This window comes from Pogoniulus pusillus, chromosome 14 (genome assembly GCF_015220805.1).
Source record: "Pogoniulus pusillus isolate bPogPus1 chromosome 14, bPogPus1.pri, whole genome shotgun sequence".
Taxonomy (NCBI): domain Eukaryota; kingdom Metazoa; phylum Chordata; class Aves; order Piciformes; family Lybiidae; genus Pogoniulus; species Pogoniulus pusillus.
Genome location: NC_087277.1, coordinates 26,757,501 through 26,784,177, shown reverse-complemented (window position 1 = coordinate 26,784,177; position 26,677 = coordinate 26,757,501). Strand labels below are relative to the sequence as shown.

Below are 26,677 nucleotides of genomic sequence, written 5' to 3'. Positions count from 1 at the left end.
TGAAAGCCTCCAAGGGATGGGAGAAGTGTACACAATGATACTTGTCGTCTCTAGAATCACACAAATCAAGTGATACTGAGAATTTTCCCATTTTCAGCTTGAGATCTGAAGTTCTCAATCAAGTCAATTAAACCAAAGTAAATAGTGAGCTGTTCTGCAGAGTCTTGCACACACCCACCCATCATTTGATGCTCGAGAGGTGTGAAATTCTGCCTACAAAAACCCATTTAACTTCCATCCCATACTTTAGTGACAAACAGAAGACCTGGGGAAACCCACTCAGCTGCATGTCAGATGGGAAGGTTTAGTCTGCCCCATTGGTGTCTGCAGATTCAATCTGCTAGGAGCTGCATCTGTGGAGCAGTGCACGGGGGCTGGGATTCCCTGCCCTCTGCGTAGATGACACAGACTCCAGGATTTCCATCTGTGTTAGCTGTCTGCAATATTAAATAAATGTCATCTTTTTAAATGCATTTAAGGTTCTGGAGCCTGCTGAGTATAAACAGTACTGCATGGCTATGTATGGTGATGTAAAGGGAAGATATGCAGAAGTAATGGTTCAGCTGTTTTCTTGTATGTGCTACATTGTGACAAAGCGAAGAATAACTCTAAGATGTTAAAAATACATATATACATTTAATAAAAAGGAGTGTTTCAGGAAGAGAATGTGTATTTTTGCTACTTTTCAAACATCAAACCTGATACTTAATGTCTAGCAGCATCTCTAGAAAGATGCAAACCTTATCTCCAATGCAATAAACCAACTCATTTTATTTTGGCAATGTAACTCTGCCACACGGGCAATAGGAATCGTGGCAACGAACTTACCTGTATGTGTTTGATTTCCACCACCCCCCTCCTAATTTCTCCTCTACTACTTTGAAAAATAGTTAATCCCTTTTTAAATTGCATTTGAAAAGAGCAGCTTGTCATCTGCTGAGAATCTGTATGCTAAACTTCAGGCCAAAGTGAATTTTCTTTCTCTAATGTCTGATTTCATGTCTTTGAAGTCCATGTGGAAGGGTGATTTCAGAGCTCTTAGGCTCAGGCCCAGAGGTTAAAACCTTTTGAAAAAGAGAAGAGGGGGAGAAAGAGCTGTCAAAATGTGATTGAAGTATATGGATGAGTTATGAGCTTCAGCTCCAGTGAGGTTGTTTAGCAGCATATGTTTTTAGAGGACTTAACCTAAAGTTAAAGGTTCTGGTTTTCAAACTCGTGCAGCCACAGTTGCCAACATGGGCTCAGATGTAGGGAAACACAGCTCTGAACATAGAGGAACACCCTTCCTTTTTCTTTGGACAGCTTATTTGATCATCTTGGCTTTTATCTCTGCTCGTCAGCAGGCATTCTGTTTTCACAGAGCAGAAACGCCAAACTGGACTGTTGCCCTCTTTCTTCTTCCTTTTCATAAACATAATAACAAAAGATGAAGCACATCACTCCCTCGGTTGCTCTCACAAAGCCAACCTCAAAAGTGTGGAAACTGTCATAGAGAGTTGAGTTGTAAAACGAAAATAAAGCAAACTCCTCTGATCTTGGCTTAAGATGAGATATTGGAGTCCTAAACGCTGCTCTGGGCTGGGTGGCATTTGTGAGCCATGGCTGTGGCATCTTTTATTTTGAGCAAAGGAAAAAACCTCACATGCTACAACTACCTGAAAGGGCATTGTAGCCAGGTGGGGGGTGGCCTCTTCTCCCAGGCAACCAGCAATAAAACAAGGGGACACAGTGTCAAGTTGTGCCAGGGTAGGTATAGGCTGGATATTAGGAAGAAGTTCTTCACATAAAGAGTGATTGGCATTGGAATGGGCTGCCCAGGGAGGTGGTGGAGGCACCGTCCCTGGGGGTCTTCAAGAAAGGACTGGATGAGGCACTTAGTGCCATGGTCTAGTTGATTGGATAGGGCAGGGTGCTAGGTTGGAGTGGATGGTCTTGGAGGTCTCTTCCAACCTGGCTGATTCTATGATTCTATGATTCTATGCCTTTTTCTTTTTTTGTCTGAATGATAAGTAAAGTGAAAAGGTATTTCTCTGAGCCTTGTTCTCAACAAGCCAGCATTGCTTACCACGCTCTCTCTTTTTCTCTCCACACTCCCTCCTCCTGCAGAATCGCATCGGGAATTCCTTCACAGGCCTGCTTCTGGATACGTGCCAGAGGAGATCTGGAAGAAAGCTGGTAAGAACTGTTTAAAAACACCAGCTTGGTCTTCTGGCAGCTGTGTGCAGTTGTTAGTGCACTGATGTGAGGAATGAAAAAAAAGAAAAGAAAAGAAAAATCAACCTCAACCCCCCCCCCAAAAAAAAAAAAAGAACAAAAGAGCCTACTAGGAACAAGAAGAAATTGTGTTTAATAATCTTAAACTGCAACTGATCAGGATATGAAGTAATCTTTTTTAATAGAAGCATCTGCTGCTATAGTTAGGGGGGGATATCAGTACTGCTATTAAGGCTCTCCTTTCAGGGGTTATAATGGTTTGAGGCTGAAACTTGATATGCTTTATGTTTCAGTCTGTTAGCAATTGAAAAGCAGTGAAGCTTGTGTGGGATTTGTACTCTTTTAAGCATCAGGGTGCTTACCTACCTAAGGTAAGAATTCCCAAAGCGGGGAAGAAAACCTGAGTTTACCTGTTCAAGCAAAAACTTCAGCTATGCCAGGTTAACCATTCCTAATTTACCAAAGCTTTTGTGCCTGTCAGCCCCCACTGAAGTCTGTGCTCCTAAACCTGCAGAGTTTTCGGTGAGGTAAGCGAGATCGCCTGTCTGCAGCCGCTCTGGGTGGTTGCGCAGCCACTGACAGCAACGTGGCTGTGCAGAGGTTTCATCAGCACTTTGTGACTCTGCCTGAGCACAGGAGTTTCCTGGCAAGGATCCCATTGCTGTGCTGGAGCTAAATCTTTGCTCTTTTCACATCGATATCAGGGCTTCCTTGTTTTCAGAGGGGCCAGGAGGTAGCTCTTGAACTCCGGTGAGGTAGTGGAGCTTCTGCATACCCACTCAAACACTGCTCCTACTTCTTTTGAACACCTGTATCACCAGCAGCTGTCTGAGCAGGAGTTAATGATTAAATAGCAAATATGCAGCAATTTCGATGCTCTCTGGTCAAAAGGCCAAGCTAGCTGCTTTTGAGTGCTCTCTAACAATGTCACACTGGCAGATCATTGCCTCAGCAGAAAGCTGCAGTGCTTGTGTGAGTTTGCCATCTAAAACACAAACATTTGCTAATATGATAGTTAACATTTTGGGAACTACTGCATTTTGGATGAAAAATGATGCACATATTTTTCTTTTGTCCAAGGAAGGTGTAGCCTTTGTAACTCCATGCCCAGAAGTATTTGTATAGTTTGTTTTGCCTTGTGATGGGAAAAAAATAAGCAAAAAAGAGGCAGCATCAGGAGCTCCCCTTAAGAGCTGAATTGTTCAGTTGAATTCCAAGGACTTGATTCCTCTTGCAGAATCTAGGTTTTGGATGTCATTTGGCATATCAGGTCGTTTATTAGGGGACTGGAGGGCATGGCTTATGAGGAGAGGCTGAGAGACTTGGGACTTTCTAGTCTGGAAAAGAGAAGGCTTAGAGGGGATCTGAGGCGGGGGGACAGGCTCTGCTCACTGCTCCCTGGGATAGGACAAGGAGCAATGGGTGTAAGTTGCAGCAAAAGAGGCTCTGCCTCAACACAATGGGGAACTTCTTTGCTGTAAGGGTCACAGAGCACTGGCACAGACTCCCCAGAAAGGTTGTGGGGTCTCCTTCCCTGAAGCCTTTCAAGGCCTGTCTGGATGTGTCCCTCCGTGATCTGTGTTAGATAGGATTGCCCTGCTCTGGCAGGGGAGGTTGGACTTGGTGATCTCCTTGGGTCCCTTCCAAACCCTAACATCCTGTGAGCCTGTTTATGACTTGTGGATGCAGCACAATAAAAAATAAGAAAAAGAAGTCCATTTATAAGCTAGCAATGCAGGTTAACTGAAACTCTGGTCTTGAGTTAGAACTTTGGGTGTGCATTTATATTGCAGATATCCACAGATGGTAGAGTACAGGAGCTGTGACATGTCACCTACCAGAAGAGAGGTTGTAGCCAGGTGGAGGTTGGTCTCTTCTGCCAGGCAGCCAGCAGAAGAACAAGGGGACACAGTCTCAAGTTGTGCCAGGGGAGGTCTAGGCTGGATATTCTTCCCAGAGAGAGTGATTGGCATTGGAATGGGCTGCCCAGGGAGGTGGTGGAGTCACCGTCCCCAGAAGTGTTCACAAAAAGCCTGGCTGAGGTACTTAGTGCCATGGTATAGTTGATTGGCTAGGAATGGGTGCTAGGTTGGACTGTCTGATCTTGGAGGTCTCTTCCAACCTGGTTGATTCTGTGATCTTGTGAACCTGTATTTCATCAATCCCTTAGAAACAAGTTTTTCCTTTGGTCCTATTTCCAATCTCTGCTTCCAAGTTGATGTGGGTTTAAATCAGATTGCTTTTTTTAAGGGAACATGCCTGTGAACAGGAGAATAAAAAGAGGTCTGACTCTCTAGAGGGCACATATCTGTGTCTGTTACTAAGTCAAACATCAGAAATGATACTGCTTGTCATAAATCACAGGCCCTCAGTTTCAGGCGAGCAGAGTGTGCTTGGAGCTCTCCACAATCCATTCAAGGCAGTAAAAGCCAAATTCATCTCTGTAAGAATTGGTCTGCAGTGCCATTTGAGATGCTCCATAGTTTCCTAGCTGGACTGCCACTGCCACTCCAGAGGGCTACAAGTCTCTCACGAGTAATTTCAGATGGCTTGGTGTAGATATCTTGGTATTTCAGATGTCTGTAAAGGCCAATTTGTAGGCAGCTGAATCAAGTATAAAAGTCTGATTGGGATGCTGAATCCCTTAAACTGAAAGAATTTGGCCTAAAATCAGTCAGTTAAGTAACCTCAGAAGCATGTGAAAAAGGGATTCAGTTTAGAATTCTAGAAATTGAGAGACTCCAGAGCAGCTCTTGAAATACACCACATTAATTGTGTGCTTTTGTGACTATTGGAGTAAAAGAGTCTTCAGTGCACTGAATTACAGATGTGTGGATGAAGAGTCCAAGACAAGTTCTTACTGTACTTTGGGAGTTAGGAGAGAGGCAGACAAGCAAAGAGGATCAGTCCAGATCAGTAGATTGCTTCAGTCACTCCCTGGAGATAGCTCTTTCTCTTTATTAAATAGTGAGGGGATCCCAGACCCACTGTGGGCTGCTGGCTTGGTGGCTTTCTGTGTTGTGAGGAACCTTGTCTTCCAGCCATCCCCTATCACTTTTCAGGGCTGCTGTTGATGGCAGCCCAGATGGAAAGGCAGGACTTACCAAACAAGTGTGGAATGGCCATACTTGATCATACAAAGGCAATATGCCCCCTGCTCATTTTCCAGGGTAGTCCTGAGAAAGAGATGATGCATTTTTGGGTACAAAGCTGAGATCGTAGGATCATAGGATGTAAAGGGTTGGAAGGGACCCAAAGAGATCATGGAGTCCAACCCCCCTGCCAGAGCAGGACAATGCTATCTAACACAGATCACAGAGGAACACATCCATCCAGAGATAACTCATGTCACCTCATGCCAGTGGCCTTCTTTGCCAGGATCAGCCTAAGAGTGAGATGATTCAAAATGTCACAATGGCACAGAACTGCACCTCTGCTACCACCTTTCCTTCCTCATTCTGTGGACTGAGCTTGCACACGATGTGAGGGAGTTCACCAGGAGCCACGTTATACAGAGCAGTGAATGATGACTTGAGTACCTTTCCTGAGTCAGCTCCAGGGGCCTCTGATCATGCTGAGTAATGCCTATTCCATGCAGGCTGTTAGCTCCCTGGAGCTTCTCTCCAGTTAGTGCTACTCGAAGGGAAGGAAGATTTCAATTGTGTTCCTAAAATGACAGAGTGGGTTGCTGCCAAGACTGCTCAGCATTAGTTGGAGAATGAAAGATGCAGACATGTGCTCCTTAGACACTTGGCTTTGAAAACTTTCACATTTATGTTTTCTGATAATGAAATCACAAATGAAAATGCAGGAAGAGTGCTTGGTATCATTCATGGTCTTCCTAGCTCAGCATTATCAAGGCAAATAAAATCTCCTTCACTGTCACCCATAACTACTACAAGTTTTACTGACACCTGAAAGTATGAGGCCTGAATTCTGTGTCTATAAAATATCTGTAGGTAGTGGAAACATTGATTTTTGAGGAGTGCAAAAATTAAGTGACAATGTGTTTAGTTGATTTGGGTGTTCATGAGTTCATAATATATTGAAATGTGATGCATTGCAACCAAAACCTCCCAAATGTTTTAACTAATTATTTTCACACTTAGTATATAGCTCAGTACAAATTCTGCTGTCAAAGTTAATGGAAATATTAAAGTCCTAAAAAAATCATAGAATCAGCCAGGTTGGAAAAGACCTCCAATCCAACCTAGCACCCAGCCCTATCCAGTCAACTAGACCATGGCACTAAGTGCTTCATCCAGTCTTGAACACCTCCAGGGACGGTGACTCCACCACCTCCCTGGGCAGCCCATTCCAATGCCAATCACTCTCTCTGACAACAACTTCCTCCTAACATCCAGCCTAGACCTCCCTTGGCACAACTGGAGACTGTGTCCCCTTGCTCTGTTGCTGGTTGCCTGGCAGAAGCCAACCCCCACCTGGCTACAGCCTCCCTTCAGGTAGTTGTAGACAGCAATGAGCTCTGCCCTGAGCCTCCTCTTCTGCAGGCTGCACACCCCCAGCTCCCTCAGCCTCTCCTCACAGGGCTCTGTTCCAGGCCCTTCACCAACTTCATTGCCCTTCCCTGGACACGTTCCAGCACCTCAACATCTCTCTTGAATTGAGAAGTCCAGAACTGGACACAGTACTCAAGGTGTGGCCTGACCAGTGTTGAGTCCAGGGGCAGAATAACCTCCCTCGTCCTAATGGCCACAGTGTTCCTGAGCCAGGCCAGGATGCCATTGGCTCTCTTGGCCACCTGGGCACACTGCTGGCTCATGTTCAGCTACTATCCACCAGTATCCCCAGGTCTCTTTCTTCCTGGCTGCTCTCAGCCACTCTGTCCCCAGCCTGTAGCGCTGCTTGGGGTTGTTGTGGCCAAAATGCAGAACCCTGCACTTGGCCTTGTTAAATCTCATCTCTTTGGGATAATTCCTCTTCTGGCAAATACCACCAAGAATGCAGATTTTCCTCGAAGAAATCCACTTTATTAGCAACTGCAGTTCATAGAAACAAAATGTCTGTATTTAAGTTGCCTCATTTTGATGAAAATGGCAATAAAATTGCATCTGTATGTTTGCCTGTGTACATTTTGTTTCTCACGATCAGTGAATGTTTGCAGTTGGTAATAAATATTCAAGCACCTTGCAAATGTCCTACCAATTCCCTTTGCTGATCTGGGTGCGCCTGTGGGACTAGAATAGGAATGCATAATTTAAATATAAATTGCCTGATTTGCATACACAATTAGTCTAGCTGCAGCTTTGATCATAAGCAAAAATTATTGTCCTGTATTGCCACTTAGATAGAATTTTAATTCACCTTGAATATTCAAAGTGAATTAAGCTTTGGCTGTATGGTTGAAGGGTATGCTTCCCCCCCCCCCCCCCCCCCCCTTTGTGCTGAGGCTCTCCCCTAAACAACATTTATGGTAGGGGAATATAAGGGCATATTTTCAACCTCATAAAAATAAAGGCATAGGTTTTTATCTCTAAATTCCCCCCCCCTTCCCCAAAAACTTCAGTCGAAATGTCCCCTGCGGACGTGCGCTAGCGTAGAGCGCGCAAAGAGAGCAGTAGAACTCTTCTTTCAGTTCTAACTCATTCCATTTTAGTCAGTGTGTGGCTTAAAGTTAAGTCTTTATTGTCATTTGCTTAATAACTGAAAATGGAGACTTTGTGTTTGTTTGGGTTTAATAACAAGTGAGAGCCATGAGACAATTCAAGAGGATCTGCGCTTGGTTATCTGCACGTAGGAGTTAGCTCTATGTGCATGCAGACAAATAAATAGGTGGGCTGAACCCCAAACCTGTAACACAGTTGTAATACTGAGAGTTTAATCCACAGTAAAGCAGTTTTATTAGAAATCTATGTTTTTAATTAAACAGAACATTTAATTAAGGTGGTTTTTAAATGGATGAAACAATTAAGTGCAAACACTTGAATGAAACATGTCATAATTAGTTTTAATAGAGTGTTAATTGGTACTAGGTTTGCCAAGTTAATAATTACTGCTTATTAAATTTTCAATTAATCATTGTCATTTTGCTTTGAATAAAGATGAAAATTAGATAAACTAATTCAGGGGGAGGATGGTTTCCTCGTTAATTAGAGCAGTTAATTAAAAAGAAGTGGGGGGGGGAAAGGAAGAAAAAGAAATTACTTGTTTTAGTCGTCAATTAAAAGACTGTTCATTAGTAAAATCTTTGCACTCTTCCTCCATCAAAACCCAAATAACTAATTTGTGACAATCCATATCATCCCAGAATAAAAGATGTGACACTGGTGTCTGCTGCAGGCTCAGGCTGGTTCTGGCTTAGTGCTTTCACCAGAAGCGTGAAGGGGCTTATTGAATGAAGCAGTGTGCCCCTTGCTCAGTGTTAATTGGGCGCTGAAGCCTTGCTGGCTGGCATGTGCTGAAGAGCTCTGTGGAGCCAGGAAGCTGAGCCTTCCCAGTGTAAACATGGGTGTGAAGGAGAGATCAGGAGGTCAGAGGAACCTGCATAAACAAATTTTAATTCTGGCTCATAAAACCATGTGTCTAGGGAAAGATCTTAGAGTGGGGATGAGCCAGTGGCATCCTGGCCTGGATCAGGAACAGTGTGGCCAGTAGGACGAGGGAGGTTATTCTGCCTCTGTACTCAGCACTGGTCAGGCCACACCTTGAGTGCTGTGTCCAGTTCTGGGCTTCTCAATTCAAGAGAGATGTTGAGGTGCTGGAACGTGTCCAGAGAAGGACAATGAAGTTGGTGAAGTGCCTGGAACAGAGCCCTATGAGGAGAGGCTGAGGGAGCTGGGGGTGTGCAGCCTGGAGAAGAGGAGGCTCAGGGCAGAGCTCATTGCTGTCTACAACTACCTGAAGGGAGGCTGTAGCCAGGTGGGGTTGGGCTCTTCTGCCAGGCAAGCAGCAACAGAAGAAGGAGACACAGTCTCAAGTTGTGCTCGGGGAGGTCTAGGCTGGATGTTAGGAGGAAGTTGTTGGCAGAGAGAGTGATTGGCATTGGAATGGGCTGCCCAGGGAGGTGGAGGTGGTGGAGTCACTGTCCCTGGAGGTGTTCAAGCAAAGCCTGGCTGAGGCACTTAGTGCCATGGTCTAGTTGACTGGCTAGGGCTGGGTGCTAGGTTGGGCTGGATGATCTTGGAGATCTCTTCCAACCTGGTTGATTCTATGACTCTATGATGTCATTTTTTTTTATTAAACTCTCCAGGGTTTTGTTTTGTTTTGTTTTTAGCTTGATGTATTTATTTTTTAACATGGCAGGAAAAAAAATGGTTAATGCCTATAAAACCTGTCTTAATTTCCTGACACATTGTGGAAAAAAAATGTAATATTATGTCCTAATAGTAATCCTTGCCAAATCTATTCTCAATGTACTGCAAAGCTAACTTTCCAAGGAAAATGGTCAAGAAGGCTGCAGAAATAACACACTAGGGCTTGAAATGGCTGCATTTGAGCACTGAATGTGAGTCAAAGTAGCAAAGATCATCATAAAGGGGAGAATGGTGATGGAGAAGTAAAAGAAACACCTGGGTGGTCTTTGGAGAGTCTTGAGGAAAATGGTTCCTCTGTGTTCCTTCTGCTGAAAATGAGGACTCTTAATGCAATAGTCTCTTCTGCCTGAATAGAGGCTGTAGCCAGGTGGAGTTGGTCTCTTCCGCCAGGCAACCAGCAACAGAACAAGGGGACACAGTCTCAAGTTGTATCAGGGGAGGTCTAGGCTGGATGCTAGGAGGAAGTTGTTGGCAGAGAGAGTGATTGGCATTGGAATGGGCTGCCCAGGGAGGTGGAGTCACCGTCCCTGGAGGTGTTCAAACAAAACCTGGATGAGGCACTTAGTGCCATGGTCTAGTTGCCTGCATAGGGCTGGGTGCTAGGTTGGACTGGCTGATCTTGGAGGTCTCTTCCAACCTGGTTGGTTCTCTGATTCCATAATCTGCTGCATTTTGTGTGTCAGTCCTGCGTAGCCCCGTGCCAGCCGTGCTGTGCTGATGAGGCTCTCTTCCCCGCTTTGCAGAGGAAGCTGTCAACGAAGTCAAGCGGCAGGCGATGGCAGAGCTGCAGAAGGCGGTGTCGGAGGCCGAGCGCAAGGCGCACGACATGATCACTTCGGAGAGAGCCAAGATGGAGCGCACGGTGGCGGAGGCCAAGCGCCAGGCCGCAGAGGACGCCCTGGCTGTTATCAATCAGCAGGAGGACTCGAGCGAGGTAGGGTCCTCTTTGCTGGGTGTGCATCACCTGTGGTTGTATCTGAGCTAGCTCCAGTCTGGCGTCTGTGTGGCGTGGGAGTTCAGTGCCAGCTCTTAACTGTTTGCGGTTGCTTTGGACACGTTTCAGGCACACGCTGAGCTCCCAGGTGTTTTGGCAGCATTGCACTCTGAGTCCAAAACAGCCCAAGCTGGAAGAAACTTCTAAAAGTCACCTAGACCAACTGCCCTGCAGTGAGCAGGAACATCCTCAATTAGATCAGGTCACCCAGAGCCCCACCAAGCCTCACCCTGAATGTCTCCAGGACTGGGGCCTCGACCATCTCTCTGGGCAACTTCCATTGCCCAGGGAGGTGATGGAGTCACCGTCCCTGGATATGTTCAAGCAAAGCCTGGATGAGGCACTCAGTGCCATGGTCTAGTTGACTGGATAGGGCTGGGTGCTAGGTTGAACTGGATGATCTTGGAGGTCTCTTCCAACCTGGTTGATTCTGTGATTCTGTGATTCTGTTCTAGTGATCAACCACCCTCGTGGTAAAGAGTTTGTTCCTAACATCCAATCTAAATCTCCTCTTCCCTAATTTTAAACCATAGCTCCTCATCCTGTCACTGCAGGCCTTCATAAACAGTCCCTCTGCAGCCTTTTTGCAGGCCCCCTTCAGGTATTGGAAGGTGGCAATTAAGTCTCTTAAGTCCCTTCTGTGGAGCTTTCTTCTTACCTTGTATTTTCTGGTCAAGGCTGCATATAATGCACTCATTTCTCATCTAATGTAGCTTTTCACTAGCTTTCTTTTAAAGCCCTTCAAACTACCACATTGAATAGGTAAGGAGATCGTTTGGTGGAAAATATTTTATGCCAAAATCCAATTTAAACAAAGAAATTATTTGTTTAGGAAATGGCAGGACAAGGTGGCTAAAAGCTTGTCTGTGGATAGTGCTGGACGTAGAAATGGTTAGCAAAGGATGATGTTTTCTGTAGAACAGAAAGTGGATACAAGTGACTTTGTGGTTTTAATGTGTGGCTTTGGCTTTGGGGAGTATTTGTGAGTTGGGAAGTGGGTAAAGAGCGTTTCAGTGGAGGAAAAAGAGACTGAAAGAGCAACAAAGAGTAAAACAAGAAGTAATGTTAAGCCTTGGTTTACTTTCAGGCTTGAGAGTGGAAGCCTTAAATTACTGTGGTATAGGACACCCAAGGGAAAGAGCAGCCTATGTTTGACCAGTGCTGCAGCAGTCTAAATAGCAATTAAAGTTTACATCTGTTGTAGAAAGACAGGATTCTGGTCAAAACTGCCCTTACAGAGAGACATGACAAAGGAATTATGGCAGTTAAAAGTTATTTGTGTAGAATCTTTAATCTCTCAAGGCCACTGAAAGGAAAAAAAAACCACCACCAATTCCATTAGGTATTTATTGTTCTTGTACTAAGATCATGGCTGTACTAAACCCACTTTTAAATGTAATGTGTAAATGGCAGGGAGTTGGAAGAAAAAGAGTATGTAGCAGTCCCCCTTGCATGGGGACATATATTTGGGGATGCTAGTGGTTGCATGGGCAGCGCAGTGGAAGAGTCACTTGAGTTGAAAGATGCAGATCAGCCAGCTATCATGCTGAGAAAACTGGCAGCCATCAGGAGCAGAGAAGTTGGTGGCATGCTGCAGCATGCATCCATAATTTGAGGAAGCCTAGGATTTTAATTCATACCAGGCTTCTCTGGAGATGAAAGACCATTGTGGGATCTCTGGATGCCCAGAGTTTCTCCTTAATGTGTAGCAGATGAATAAAAAGGAGACAAAAGGAATTGATTTTTCAGCATCTGCAAGTTTCTCAGGAAGAAAGGGACTAGGGAAAGTGTATGTACCTTTTAAGTATTAACTGTTCCATTGTAGATTAAATGAGACATAAGTTCAGTTTATTGATATTTTGTAGCTAAGATACTCTAGGACATTTTTCTTGCACTGTGTTCACAGGAAGGGCATTTGTCTGACTTTGTACCATGAAAGAGCTGTCGCTTTTTGTGTGTGTGTATGTACAAGAGACTTTTATTTTTGAAACCAAGACTCCAAAGGTAAATGCCTTTGGAGGAAATGGCAAATTAAATCTGTTTAGTGAACTGATGCTGAATAGGCAGGGCAGAGGAAGTAGTTATGTGCCAATACATACAGCACATTCTTCCACAAGCAAACGTGCATCCAGAGGAATGCATGGAGAGCTTCTCTACTCTAATTAAGTCCTGAGCAGTCCTAGCTGTGGAAAAAGCTGTAGAACAATAGAAATCTTCTCCAGCAGAATTGCTTATGGAGTTGCTCACTTGGTGGAATCAGGACTTTTTAAAAGGGCAAATAATTCTGTTAATTGCATTCTAATTAAATGTGACTCATAGAATTAGGGATGTTGTCAGGGCTGTGCATCCTCGGAGAGAATGCAAGCCTCCTGGACCTAAAATGAAGCCTAGTGTCCTGATGCTGCAGCTGTTACTTCTGTGGGTGGCTGTTCTGAGGTGAAGAATACAGGATTTAGTACATCTGCAAAGAATTCAAGTTTTATCTCTTTGTATTTAGAAGTACCTGATTAATTGTGAGGAGATTGCAGGTGCTGCACTTTGGCCACAACAACCCCATGCAGAGATACAGGCTGGGGTCGGAGTGGCTGGAGAGCAGCCAGACAGAGAGGGATCTGGGGGTGCTGATTGATACCTGCCTGAACATGAGCCAGCAGTGTGCCCAGGTGGCCAAGAGAGCCAGTGGCATCCTGGCCTGCATCAGGAATGGTGTGGTCAGCAGGAGCAGGGAGGTCATTCTGCCCCTGTACTCTGCACTGGTTAGACCTCACCTTGAATCCTGTGTTCAGTTCTGGGCCCCCCAGTTTAGGAGGGACATTGAGATGCTTGAGCGTGTCCAGAGAAGGGCGACGAGGCTGGGGAGAGGCCTTGAGCACAGCCCTACGAGGAGAGGCTGAGGGAGCTGGGATTGGTTAGCCTGGAGAAGAGGAGGCTCAGGGGTGACCTTATTGCTGTCTACAACTACCTGAGGGGTGGTTGTGGCCAGGAGGAGGTTGCTCTCTTCTCTCAGGTGGCCAGCACCAGAACGAGAGGACACAGCCTCAGGCTGTGCCAGGGGAGATTTAGGCTGGAGGTGAGGAGAAAGTTCTTCCCTGAGAGAGTCATTGGACACTGGAATGGGCTGCCCGGGGAGGTGGTGGAGTCGCCGTCCCTGGAGCTGTTCAAGGCAGGACTGGACGTGGCACTTGGTGCCATGGTCTGGCCTTGAGCTCTGTGGTAAAGGGTTGGAGTTGATGATCTGTGAGGTCTCTTCCAGCCCTGATGATACTGTGATACTGTGAGATGACAGTGATACTTGTTTGAGACTTAGACTGCTATTAAGTTTTTGTAATTAGCTTCTCTTAGGCTTCTAATCTGCCCTAAGTATTTGGACTTAGGTATGTGCTTACCTGTTAACTCTGGCTCTCCTTTTACGAGGTGGGGTGAGACTCTGGAATGGGATGCCCAGGAAGATTATGGATACCTCCTCCCTGGGGTTGTTCAAGCCCTTGGGGCATCTGAGTCTAGTTGAGAAGCATCCCTTCTCATGGTGGGGGGTTGGAGTAGATGATCTCTAGTGTCCAGCCTAAGCCATTCTTTAATTCTATGATCTAACTTTTCCTTCATCTTTGAGGACATGACATCAATTTGGCAGAGTTTGAAAAAATGTTTCTTCAGAGATGAGACCTTGTGTTTATTGGGATTGAGGAATAGGAACTTCACCTTTGCTTTCGTGTTCTCCTCTCTGTGAACGCCCTTTCTCACTCCTGAGTCTCCACAAGCTTCTCTCTTGTTGATAGCTTTCAGCAGAACACTTCCAGCAGCACAGATTCCTGTGAGCTAAAGGCACTGGAGTAATATTTCCAAGGCCTAGAGTATTTCCAGTTGCAAATATCAGAATGCTGAAGAGCAGATTCTCCAGTCTTGCAGGTCTAGAGGAAGACTCAGCCTCACTCCTCATTTCTTATCCTTGGCAGGACATTACATTGAGGCCTGCAAGAGATCACAGGATGGGCTGCTCTATCATTACCACACAGTTCCTGACAGAGAGTATTTCTCCCACGGGTGTCATTTGTTCTTCTGGCTGCTGAACCTATGAATGGGGATGGGAATTTGGCACTGGATTTCTAAAGTATCAGATACAATTTTCATCTGATATGACCACTCACTGCCTGCTGGCAAGGTTTCTTCCTTACAGCTCTTTGTCTGTTACTCATAAAGTGCAACCTGGCCCTAGCTGAGCTGCTTTGGTGTCAGAACTTTGGGGCATGATTTTTACTACAGTCTTCTCCAGAGCTCAAAGTGACAACTAGTACTAAAGGCTCAGGAGCTTTGTAATTACTACAATTGTAAGATGATAGGTAATCTCTCCTCATCCAAGCTGTGATTTATTTTTGTTGTTAAGATTTTTTTATGGGATGTGTGTGGGTTTTCCTTTTATTTTTTCCCCATTTTTAATTTTTTTTTGATCCTTTTTGAGTTTTGTTTTGCTTTGTTTTGAAACCAGAAGTAGCACCCCTGATTGCAGCGCTGTCTGCGAGATAATTGTGGATTTTGGCATGTTGAGCTGGCAAGAGCAAAATAAAGGGAGCTGGGGACAGTGAGAGGGATAATATTTGGAAGCATCTTGACTTTTAAGAAGTGGTCTGCACTATTTTGAGATTTACCACATTACATTACATTTTTTTTTTTTCCAGCTTGGATTTCTGACCTCAACTCAACCCTTTGCTGAATGTGTTCTTTGCTTATGTTGGAATTGCTCAGTGCCACTGCTTCAGTATCTGTTCATTTACTTTCTGTTGTTTCTCAACATAAGCCCTCATGACTAACTAGGATTCATGATTTTCAGTTATTTGAATGAGACACTGGCTGTAGGCCAGGTAGCAGAGCACACTGCTGTTGGAAAGTAAAAGGACAGGAGGTGGCCTACCTGTGAGCATGGCTGTTCCTTAACCACAAATTATTTCTTTATCAGTTCCTTACAGTTGCTTGACAGAGGATGCCTCATTCATCAGAGGTCGACTTGGCTAAGAGGAGAAACATGTGTGAGCAGCCTACTCCGCAATGATTATGGAGCTTGCTTTAGCTCAAGTGTTCTGTTGTGCAAATCAGTTTTAATAGTAAGGATGAAAAGCACAGCAAAGAGAATGGCTGGCCAAATTGTAGAGGGGTGGTGAAAAGCATCAAAACAGTCTTTCTGCTCTGGTATAAAATGCCACTGAAGAATCTGACACTCAGTGTTCTTCCTCACTTTAGAGTAGGGTGGCCTTGGGGGCAGGGGAGGAACAAGTCTTTTGCTTCTCTCTATGCTGACATCTGTTTAGATAAAACAAGTGTATGACTGGTCCAACACTGCTTTTAAGAGATGTGTAATGTTAGGGCTTATTTATATTGCAGCAGCTTATGTTGTGTGTGAATATCACCCTTACCTGACATTTTGAAGACAGCTGGGTTCAATCCCTGCTGAACAATCCACTGAGACCAGCACTGTGCCAGCAGACCTGAAAAATTCAGGCAAGCCTAGTTTTTAGGTTGGTATTAAACCTAATGCTTGTGCCAGCTAATGCTTAATTTTTTTTTTTACTCTACATCTCTTAGAAAGCAGCACATCACCTCCTGCAGTGGTGGGTGGTACAGAGGCACCAGAGGCTTCTGTTCTGTGCAGGATTAGCCCAGGTGTGATGTGAATGTTGGCACTGCTACTCGAAACCCCAATGTCTCTTCTGTGTGTTTCTCCACACTTCTGTTTTCAGGATTTAATTTCTCTCCTGCAGATCTGGATGAACATAGATGTACTTCCCACAATAAAAAGTGTCTTGGACATGCCTGGAGTGTTCAGTGATAAGGGTAACTTTACTGGAAGCATTTAAGGGCCTGAATCTCTTTTAATAGAGCACTGCATTTGGATGCAGCATGAGAATTTCCCAAGTGCCAGTTGCTTCCCTTTCTGATAATGGATCTTGGACTGAATGTTCATAAACAGCTTCTCTGGTTTTTTTTGTGTTGGTTTTCAGTGGCTTATGCAGTTCTCATTTACACCACTGTGGTTTCAATGGTTTGTAGATGTTCTTTCCCTTGTGGTAAGTAGTGATAAGAGGCTTGAATGCCATGAGCATTGCAGAAACAGGAAAAATCTGGGTTCTTCCTACCTATTCATGTTTCCTTTCCTGTTAAACTGGTATAATCCATAATTTCTTAAAGATAGCAGAGCAGCCTTTGACACTCTAGTACAACATTTCAGAATTCATCATCCCTTTGACATGTCACAGTACATTTGAATGGTTAAGCAAGCTCTACTCTGAGTCTCAACTGGAGGTGTCAGAGGAAAGCAAATGCTCTCTTGTGGTTGACTATTTCAAACATGAAACCAATGGGATGGGTGAAATTATTGACTAGTCTGCATCCTCCTACTGAAGACCACAGAAATGGTGACCTTTGGTTTCAAAGTATTTTCATGATGGCAAACAGAAATTTCTGAGGTCTTTTGTTTGAAGATGGAAGCTTAAATTCATGAGAGTAAAGAGTCTGACCTAAGATAAGGCACTGACCTAAGACTGATGTTCCTTGTCAGTTGAAAGAGGAGGATGAAATGTGATCAGTGGCATAAATTCAGAGTGAGATTCCCATCTGGTGCAATTTAGTCCAATTTCATTGAATTAATCCATTTTCAGGGTAGTGTAGTTAAATTGAATTATGTAGTCTGAGAATCTGGCCTTTTGTATAACCTCACTCTTCCACAGGAAAGCCAAGGCAGAGTTAAACCATCATGTAGTCCTCCTCATAGATTTAGCTATACCTGGAACGTTATAAAAGCACAAGATGGAAGTGTGTTGTAGTAGGTCACTACCTAAAGACAGAGCATATGAGCTAGCAGAGACTTTGACAGATCTGCTACTCCTTTCCCAGTGTTTGATAGACTCTAGCTGTTATCATTCCTGTAAGATAATTGCTTTTCCTATGCTTTCCTGGTGGAGATTCTCCAGCATCTCCAGGCAATTTGTGCCTGTCCTTGCACAGATTTCTCATAACATCTCTTTCTAGCTTTTCTTGCAGATGTTTGGTCTTGTCACTTCTGTTCATCCATGTAGGCACAGTCATTGTTTTACTGCAGTAGTCTCCAAGATGTTGGAGTGCTACTGTACCCTCTCAAGCAACCATCTCTCCTTAAGTTTAACAGTCCTGAGTTTGATCAGTCTCTTCTCTTGGCTTGTGTTTGTCTGACTTTAAATTATTCTGGATGCCTTTCTCTGAGTTCTTTCCAAGTCCTATTTGTCTTGTTTGATTTGCTATATTTAAAGTGTTTTGTCCCAGCCTGACAGTACTGCAGCCTGGGTCTTGCCAGTGTTAGGAGATGGAGAGTCTTCAATTGAGTATGAAAGCAGTCCATAGTCCTGCTCCTACACCCTTGTATCGTGACGGCTGCCTTGTCACCAACATGACCTTGTGGTCTCCTATTAACCAAGATGCTGTCTGCAGCAGGGGATCCATTCTTCTGGTACCTCTCAGAGCTCCCCAGAAAGGAGGATACTTTTAGTATGTTCAATCCCATAGTGAGCTCAAGGCCTGTCCATGATACCTGGATCCACTTGAAACATAAAAACAGGAGCACATAGCCTGGGCTGTGCTTCCTTAGCTAGCATCTCAAGCCTGTCTTTTCTTTAGCAGAATTTGGGCTCTGAAGCTATCAGTCAGAAATGTGAACAGAAATCATCTGTTGCCAAACAGGGGCCCAAGCCTGATGATTCTTGCTGTCTTTCACTCCTTGCACACAGGAGGGAGCAATGAGTGGCCACAGTGGTTGCATAGGAGCAGGGAGTCCTGCACATCAAATCCAGCTACCGCTGCACTACAAGCTCCCCATGGCTTGTGTGTTTCCCCATGCTGATTTGCACTGTAGTAGTTTCCAAATGGAGGAAGTTGTTGCATAAATGTGAGATGTAAAATTTATTTTTAAGTTCTTGTATTAAATTTCTGTGCTTTTCTTCCCAGAATTACACTAAAGCTGTAATGAGTTGTTAAGTGGGGAAAAAAACTAGTCCAATGGACAAAATCCCCTCCAGACAGTGTAGGACACATGAAGTAATCATGGAGGAAAGGGATGCCCTCCAGAGGGACCTGGACAGGCTGGAGAGGTGGGCACAGGCCAACCTCATGAGGTTCAACAACACCAAGGGCAAGGTCCTGCATCTGGGTCGAGGCAATCCCAAACACAAATCCAGGCGGGGCAGTGAGTGGGTGGAGAGCAGCCCTGAGGAGAGGGACTTGGGGGTGCTGGTGGATGAGAAGCTCAACATGAGCCAGCAGTGTGCACTTGCAGCCCAGAGGGACAACCAGAGCCTGGGCTGCAGCAGGAGAAGTGTGGCCAGCAGGTGGAGGGAGGTGATTCTCCCTCTCTACTCTGCTCTGGTGAGACCCCACCTGGAGTACTGCATCCAGTTCTGGAGCCTCTATTACAAGAAGGATGTGGAGATGCTGGAGTGTGTCCAGAGAAGGGCCACGAGGATGCTCAGAGGGCTACAGCAGCTCTGCTCTGAGGACAGACTGAAAGAGTTGGGGCTGTTGAGTCTGGAGAAGAGGAGGCTGCAAGGTGACCTTCTTGTGGCCTTCCACTATCTGAGGAGGGCCTACAAAAAAGCTGGGGAGGGACTTTTGGGGCTCTCAGGGAATGACAGGACTAGGGGGAAATGGAGCAAAGCTGAAGATGAGTAGGTTCAGAGTGGATGTGAGGAGGAAGTTGTTCAGCATGAGAGTGATGAGAGCCTGGAATGGGTTGCCCAGAGAGGTGGCTGAGGCCCCATCCCTGGAGGTGTTTAAGGTCAGGCTAGATGAGGCTGTGGGCAGCCTGCTCTAGGGTAGGGTGTCCCTGCCCATGGCAGGGGGGCTGGAACTAGATGATCCTTGTGTTCCCTTCCATGCCTTGACAGATTCTATGATTCTAATCACATAAGGAGCCTGCTTAGAGCTTTGTCACTTCACTAAAGTCTTGCCCATATGTACCAGTTTCCATGTACAGGCTGGTAGTTAAATGATGAGTGTTTTAATAAGGAAGTTGAACCAATACTCATAAAATAAAGTGACTGTTTTCTGACATCAGTCCAGGTCTTATGGTAAGATCGTGAGTCTCATACAGTGGCTCTGCTCACATCTGGAGATATTTTTACCTCTACAGATAGGCCTGCCCTGAAATAAGAAAGCAAAATGATGCTCCCCCAGAAGCTGGCCTATATTAACTAAACAGATACCTGAATTGATAAAAATGGACATCCTTGTGGTAGTTCCAGCACTACTGAAGTATTTGCTTCAACATTGCAGTTGAATCTGCACAAGGAAGGGATTCCTGCACATGAGCAGGTGCTTGCTGCCTTCAGCATTATACCCCATGGGGAAGTGTCTCTTCAGACAAGTCTGCATGGGTAGGTTTTGTACAGATAAGGAGAAGAAGGGAAATATGGAGGCTCAGGGGTGATCTTATTATTGTCTACAACTACCTGAAGGGGCATTGTAGCCAGGTGGGGGGTGGCCTCTTCTCCCAGGCAACCAGCAACAGAACAAGGAGACACAGTCTCAAGTTGTGCCGGGGTAGGTCTAGGCTGGATGTTAGGAGGGAGTTCTTCACAGAGAGAGTGATTTGCATTGGAATGGACTGCCCAGGGAGGTGGTGGAGGCACTGTCCCTGGAGGTGTTCAAGAAAAGACTGGATAAGGCACTTAGTGCCATGGTCTAGTTGACTGGCCAGGGCTGGGTGCTAGGTTGGACTGGCTGATCTTGGAAGTCTCTTCCAACCTGGTTGATTCTATGATTCTATGGGCCAAACCTAGGGCTGGCAGTTTGGATGGAGGTCAGTAGGCATGGCAGTAGGTTGTGTTGCAGAGAAATTCTGTGCAAGCATAGAAGCGTAGAATGGTTTAGGTTGGAAGGGATCTCAAAGCTCATCCAGTTCCAAACCCCTGCCCTACACCAGGACACCTCCCACTAGAACAGGTCACTCAAGGCCTCATCCAACCTGGCCTTGAATACGTCCAGGAAGGGAGCATCCACAACCTTCCTGGGCAACTTGTTCCAATGTCTCACCACCCTCACTGGAAAGAACCCTTTCCTAATGTCTCATTTGAATCTCTCCTCTTCCAATTTAAATACATTACTCCTCTAGTTTGAATCTCTCCTCTTCCAATTTAAACCCATTACTCCTTGTCCTGTCATTACAAAACCTTGTAAATAGCTTAGTGGCAGCAGAATTAAACCCTGGTGACCAATCACAGTGCAACCATCAGGCTGCCAAAAGGAAACTTCCACAAGTACAGTATGACTGTTGAGAAATGTTAGCATAGCGAAAGAAGAAGAATTCAGATATATCAGCGCTTGTTCTCTTTCAGGAGGGTGGGATGAGGCATTGTATCTCCTGGTGGTGTTCAAGAAAAGCCTGGATGAGGCACTGAGTGCCATGGTCTAGTTGACTGGATAGGGCTGGGTGCTAGGTTGAACTGGATGAGCTTGAAGGTCTCTTCCAACTTGGTTGATTCTATGTAATGCTAATGCAAACTTGCCAGCTGGTTGGCTTGGCTGTGTAAATATGTCTGTGCGTTCAGTGTCCATGGAGTGTTCTAAATTGCTCATAGTTATTTTTTCATTGTGGAGACAAAAGTTTTGGTTTTGTTTTTTAAAGGAAAAGCGTTCCAAGAATAGCACAGCTCTCCATTTCCAAAGGTGGTTTTACCTTTCCAGCACTGGACAGAGTTTGAGCAAAACAAACTTGAAACAATGAACGCTGAATCAAAACCAGGTGATGTCAGACAAGGAGTCTGAATTCCCCAACATTTAACTACCAGAACCATCTGTTTCTGTGTGTTGGTAATTCCACCTTAAAAAAAAAAAAAAAAAGGAAAAAAAGAAAGTAAAAAAGAAAATCAAAGATGGGAACAATTTATGAATTAAAGAGTCCTCAACACATATCTCTTTAATTACTTGGTTTAGTCTGCATGTTTAATTACTATGAAATGAGAATGCCATGTACTTTTGATTTCAATCTCACAGAGCAATTGAGCACTGGACAGTTACTCTTCCTCCATCTGCTAGTATATGCCTATGCCAAGGAAAAAAAAACAACCCCAACCCCAAAAAACAACCCCCAAACACCAACCAACTGACAAAACCACGACAAAACAAAACCACCCCAGCAAAAGAGAGGGGAGAGGATGGGACTAACACAATGATATTTTCTAAAGAGGCCACTTGACTCCGATTAAATGTCTGATTTCCTTAAAATATTGTTTTGGATTTAGGTCTTTGATTCTGAAAATGGGATTTTTTTTTTTAACTATGTAGCTGAGGAATATCACTTAAAGCCTGGCCATGTTCCAGCATCCAGCTGGCATAGCTATAGAGTGTGTGAAAATGAATAGCATACATATTCTGCAGTGGCTTCCTCATCCTGCCAAAGACTTAGGCTCCAGCTTAATTATTCCCTGCCAGAAGTGCCACTGAGTCCAATAGCATTACTCAGATTATTAGAATTGAAGTTTCCCTGGACTAACAATAACAGGTCTTGCCTGTACGTTAGGTCTTGTTCTCCTTTTCTTGTCTTGTATCAGCTCCTCTCCCCTGTGAGGAGAGGCTGAGGGAGCTGGGGGTGTGCAGCTTGCAGAAGAGGAGGCTCAGAGCAGACCTCATTGCTGTCTACGGCTACCTGAAGGGAGGCTGTAGCCAGGTGGGGTTGGTCTCCTCTCCCAGACAACCAGTAACAGAACAAGGGGACACAGTCTCAAGTTGTGCCAGGGGAGGTCTAGGCTGGATGTTAAGAGGAAGTTGTTGGCAGAGGAAGTGTTCAAGAAAAGACTGGATGAGGCATTTAGTGCTATGGTCTGGTTGATTGGCTAGGGCTGGGTGCTAGGTTGGAGTGGCTCATCTTGGAGGTCTCTTCCAACCTGGTTGATTCTAGAATTCTATTAATTGTCTTGGGTAAATCTGGCAGAGGAGCTAGGTGAAATTCTGCTAGAGCTTTCCACTAGTCAGCATGCTTTTGGTGGCTGGATGTGAGGGCATACTTGGAATTTACATCACTGGTACTAAGAAATAGCTGCTTTTGTACTTACCCAGGTTCTGAAGGCCAGAGTCCCCCAGGTGACTGGAGCTTCTACCAAGGCATCACTATGGTTGCCTCAACCAGCATTAGGCAGGGCTTTGATTAGCAGTTCCCTGCCAGCTGTTTTTAATGTGCTGTGTATGGCACTAGATAATTTGGACACCAGATAATTTCTGCCATTTCTCTCCCTCCTCTTGCTTTTAGAGTTGCTGGAACTGTGGCCGAAAAGCTAGTGAAACCTGCAGTGGTTGCAACACAGCACGATACTGTGGCTCATTTTGCCAGCATAAGGACTGGGAGAAGCACCATCACATCTGTGGACAGACCCTCCAAGCCCAGCAGCAAGGAGAGACACCAGCAGTGAGCTCCTCCGTGACTCCCAGCAGCGGGGCCGGGAGCCCCATCGATACTCCACCAGCAGCCACTCCTAGGTCCACCACCCCAGGAACCCCATCCACCATAGAGGCAACTCCTCGTTAAAACCGAACTCAAAACTCTGAAAGACAAAAACAAAACACAACAGGAAAAAAAATGAAACCAATTCCTCATCCTCAGATGCTCAAAGATTTTAGCTGAACTATCACATTTCAATACTTCAATAAGAAAGAACTTACTGTATCTTGAGGTGGTAGAAAACACAGAAGGCCAGTAACGGGTCATAATGACTTATTGTGGATAACAAAGATATCTTTTCTTTAGAAAACTGAAAAGAGAACAGAGAATATACACAAAAATGATAGATTTGACCTCCTCCCTGTTATTTTCCAGTAGCTGGGATTTTAAACTAGATGACCTCATTAACAGATGCTTTACCAAACAGCAAACCAAGAGATTGCTAATTGCTGTTGAGAGCAAAAAACAAAAATGCTAATATTAAAAGTCACGCCGTTCTTTGTAACAATAATGGAAACAAAAAAGGACAAAAAAAAATAAAAGGAATGAAAAAAAAAAAAAAAAAAAGAAAAACCAGGGGAAAAAAAAGAGAGAGAGAGAGGAAAAAAAAAAAACCCCAACCAACAACAAACCCTCAAGGGCATGAGCATTGGATACAGCAGTAGACATTTTAACAAGAAGATGAATGGCGTCCGTGGGTTACTGACTGAACTTTGAAGACCCGCATCAAAACGCGCAGATGTGCAGCAGATTGGAAGGAGACACAGATGTTCCTTTTTTTTCTTTTTCTTTTTCTTTTTTTTTTTTTCCTCCCCTCTGTTTCTTTATTTCCCCCCCCCCCCTCTTTATTTTTTTTCCTGTTTCTGAAAGAAATAAAACACTACCCAGGTCAACAGAACGCAAGATGATTTCGCAGTGAGATGTAGGACTCCAACAGCAAACTCAAGCAATTTACTGCCATAATGCAAAAGTTTTGTTTGGTTTTGGTTTTCCTCCTTTTAAATACAGAAATAAAGGGACACAGCCTGCAGTTAATTAGCATCCTGGCGGCTTTGACATCAGCCAGCTGCTCCAACTAAAACCTTTCAACATTTCTTCACTCTTTTATTTTTGCTTGCAAGGTTTCACAGAGTATGACAATCGGGTCTAATTCCAGCTCATCCATTTGTTTTGTATTGGAAATTAATAATAGTGAATAAATATGGTGGCTCCAGCCCCCCCCCCCCCCCCCCCCCCACCTTTTCCAAAATCTTTTCCACCCCCATCCCATCTGGATTTTTAATTTAAAAAAAAAAATGTAAAAAGAAAAAAAAAGGAAAAAAAATAAAAAAGAAGGAAAAAAAAAGAAGAATAAAAAAAGAAGAAAAAAAAGAAAGAGAAAAAAGGAAAGAAAAAAAAGAAAGGGGAAAAAAGAAAGGAAAAAAAAAGGGGAAAAAAAGAAAGAGAAAAATAAAAAAGGAGGAAAAAAGAAAGGGAAAAAAAGAAAGGGAAAAAAAGAAAGGGAAAAAATAAGAAAGGGGAAAAAAGAAAGGGAAAAATAAGAAAGGGGAAAAAAAGAAAGGGAAAAAAAGAAAGGGAAAAAAAAAGAAAGGGGGGGAAAAAAGAAAGGAAAAAAAAAAAAAGGAATTAAAGAAACCCCTCCCCCACCCCACCCCCCTAGTAGTTCTCTTGGTGTTAAAACACTTCTGTCCTGTGAGGTTTCCCAATGGTGTTTTTCTTGTAAATGTGTTGGACAAATGTGAAAGATGCATTGTAGTTTAACCATGCTCACATTTAGTCTTCTTTATTCCTAGTTGGTGAGAAACCTGTATCTTTCTATGCTGCTTTTCTATCTGTATGTATTAGTGATATTTCTCTAGTAGCTTAAAAACAAAAAAAAAAAAAGAAAGAAAAGAAAAAAAAACAACCAACAACAAAACAATTTTTTTTTTGTTTTAATTTTGGGTTGTTTGTCCTGAAGATACAAAAAGACCCAACAAAACAAAACCCTGCTATCTATTGGAGCTGCTATTTCACTCTGTTCTGGACTATTTTTTTGGGGGGGGAGGGTGGTGGTGGTTTAAAAGCAGAAATCTAGCATGCTTCACGGAATGCTAACCTATTGGTGTTTTTTGTAAGAGGGATGTACATAAATGTATTTTGCACTGTCACAATGACTCTCTAGGCATGCCTTTTTGTTTTGGTTTTGGTTTTGTTCTTTTTTTTTGGAGCAAAACTCTCTTTAAATAATGCTAGAGCCATTTCACCGAGTTTTATCTGTAGCATAGAGGTAGTGGTGGGTATATATAGATATATATATATAATTTTTTTGTTGTTGTTGTTCTTGTTGTTTTTGTTTTCCCAAAAAAATTCACTCATAGGGATGGTTTGGGGTTTTTGTTATATATATATCTATCTATCTATAAAATAAAATAAACCAAGATGTCATACTTTAAAAACAAACAAAAACAAGCAAACCACAACAACAACAAAAAAAAAGGACAGTGCATGCATATCACTGTAAGGTCGTTAAGTCTTTCTGATGTTACAAACAAAGAAGAAAATAAACCCAACACCAACCATAAAAGATGAAAAAAAAAGAAAAGACTTAGAGCTCCTAATGCTGAGGTGTAGATTGACAGCTTTAACACTGCTGAATGCCAGGTTGTATACAGTATTATTACATTAAAAAAAAAAAACAAAACAATCAAAAACACACAAAAAAACTTTTAAAAAAAAGGAAAAAAAAAAGGAAAAAAAAAAAGAAAAAAAAAAAGGGAAGTCAGCCAAAGACTGATCTGATGGACCAAATCTGAATTTTGAAAAGCACCAGTACTATTTTCCAAATGATCAGCAGGTTAAACATGTTCAGCAAGGTATAGTGTGACTCTATTAACCCTTCGTTGTCCAGGGTCCAGACCAGAACTACTTGTTAGTTGTGAATCCTATAGCCCCAGGATACGGTTGTGTGCTTTATAACTGAATAAGAAGTTTGGGTTTCCCTTCTCTCCTCCCCCTTTTTCTCTTCCCTCCTTCTCTCTTCCCCCTTCTCTCTTCCTCCCTTCTCTCTTTCCCCCTTCTCTCTTTCCCTCTTCTCCCTCCCCCCCTTCTCCCTTCCCCCCTTCTCTCTCTCCCCCTTCTCTCTTTTCCCCTTCTCTCTCCACCCCCCTTTTCTCTTTCCCCCTTCTCTCTCCACCCCCCTTTTCTCTTTGCCCCTTCTCTCTCCACCCCCCTTTTCTCTTTCCCCCTTCTCTCTCCACCCCCCTTTTCTCTTTGCCCCTTCTCTCTCCACCCCCCTTTTCTCTTTGCCCCTTCTCTCTTCCCCCTTCTCTTTCCCCCCTTCTCTTTCCCCCCTTCTCTCTTCCCCCCTTCTCTCTTGCCCCCTTCTCTCTCGCCCCCTTCTCTCTTGCCCCCTTCTCTCTTGCCCCCTTCTCTCTCGCCCCCTTCTCTCTCGCCCCCTTCTCTCTCGCCCCCTTCTCTCTCGCCCCCTTCTCTCTCACACCCTTCTCTCTTTCCCCCTTCTCTATTTCCCCCTTCTCTCTTCCCCCCTTCTGTCTTCCCCCCTCCTCTCTCCCCCCCTTCTCTCTTTTCCCCTTCTCTCTTTCCCTCTTCTCTCTCTCTCCCTTCTCTCTTTCCCCCTTCTCTCTTCCCTGGGGATTGAGACAAAGCAGCCATGGACAGCATCTTAATTGGCCATTTGAAACCTTTAATTTTTGAAGATCGCTTAAATGTGCATAAAACCTCTTCTTTGAGGGTTTGAAATGGATG

At 44.2% G+C, this 26,677-nt stretch overlaps 1 protein-coding gene across 9 annotated transcripts in view; it reads left to right on the top strand.

Annotated features, from left to right (window-relative positions):
- The window catches only part of RUNX1T1 (RUNX1 partner transcriptional co-repressor 1), a 267,591-nt gene extending 242,508 nt beyond the window's left edge, over positions 1–25,083 (top strand). For all 9 annotated transcript variants that reach the window (XM_064154681.1, XM_064154677.1, XM_064154676.1 and 6 more), the window contains 3 exons: positions 2,107–2,175; positions 10,232–10,422; positions 22,742–25,083. In XM_064154681.1, the coding sequence (XP_064010751.1) occupies positions 2,107–2,175; positions 10,232–10,422; positions 22,742–23,017 (536 nt within the window). In that variant the 3' untranslated portion in view covers positions 23,018–25,083. The remainder of the gene's footprint in view (positions 1–2,106; positions 2,176–10,231; positions 10,423–22,741) is intronic.
- Positions 25,084–26,677: the final 1,594 nt, after the last annotated feature.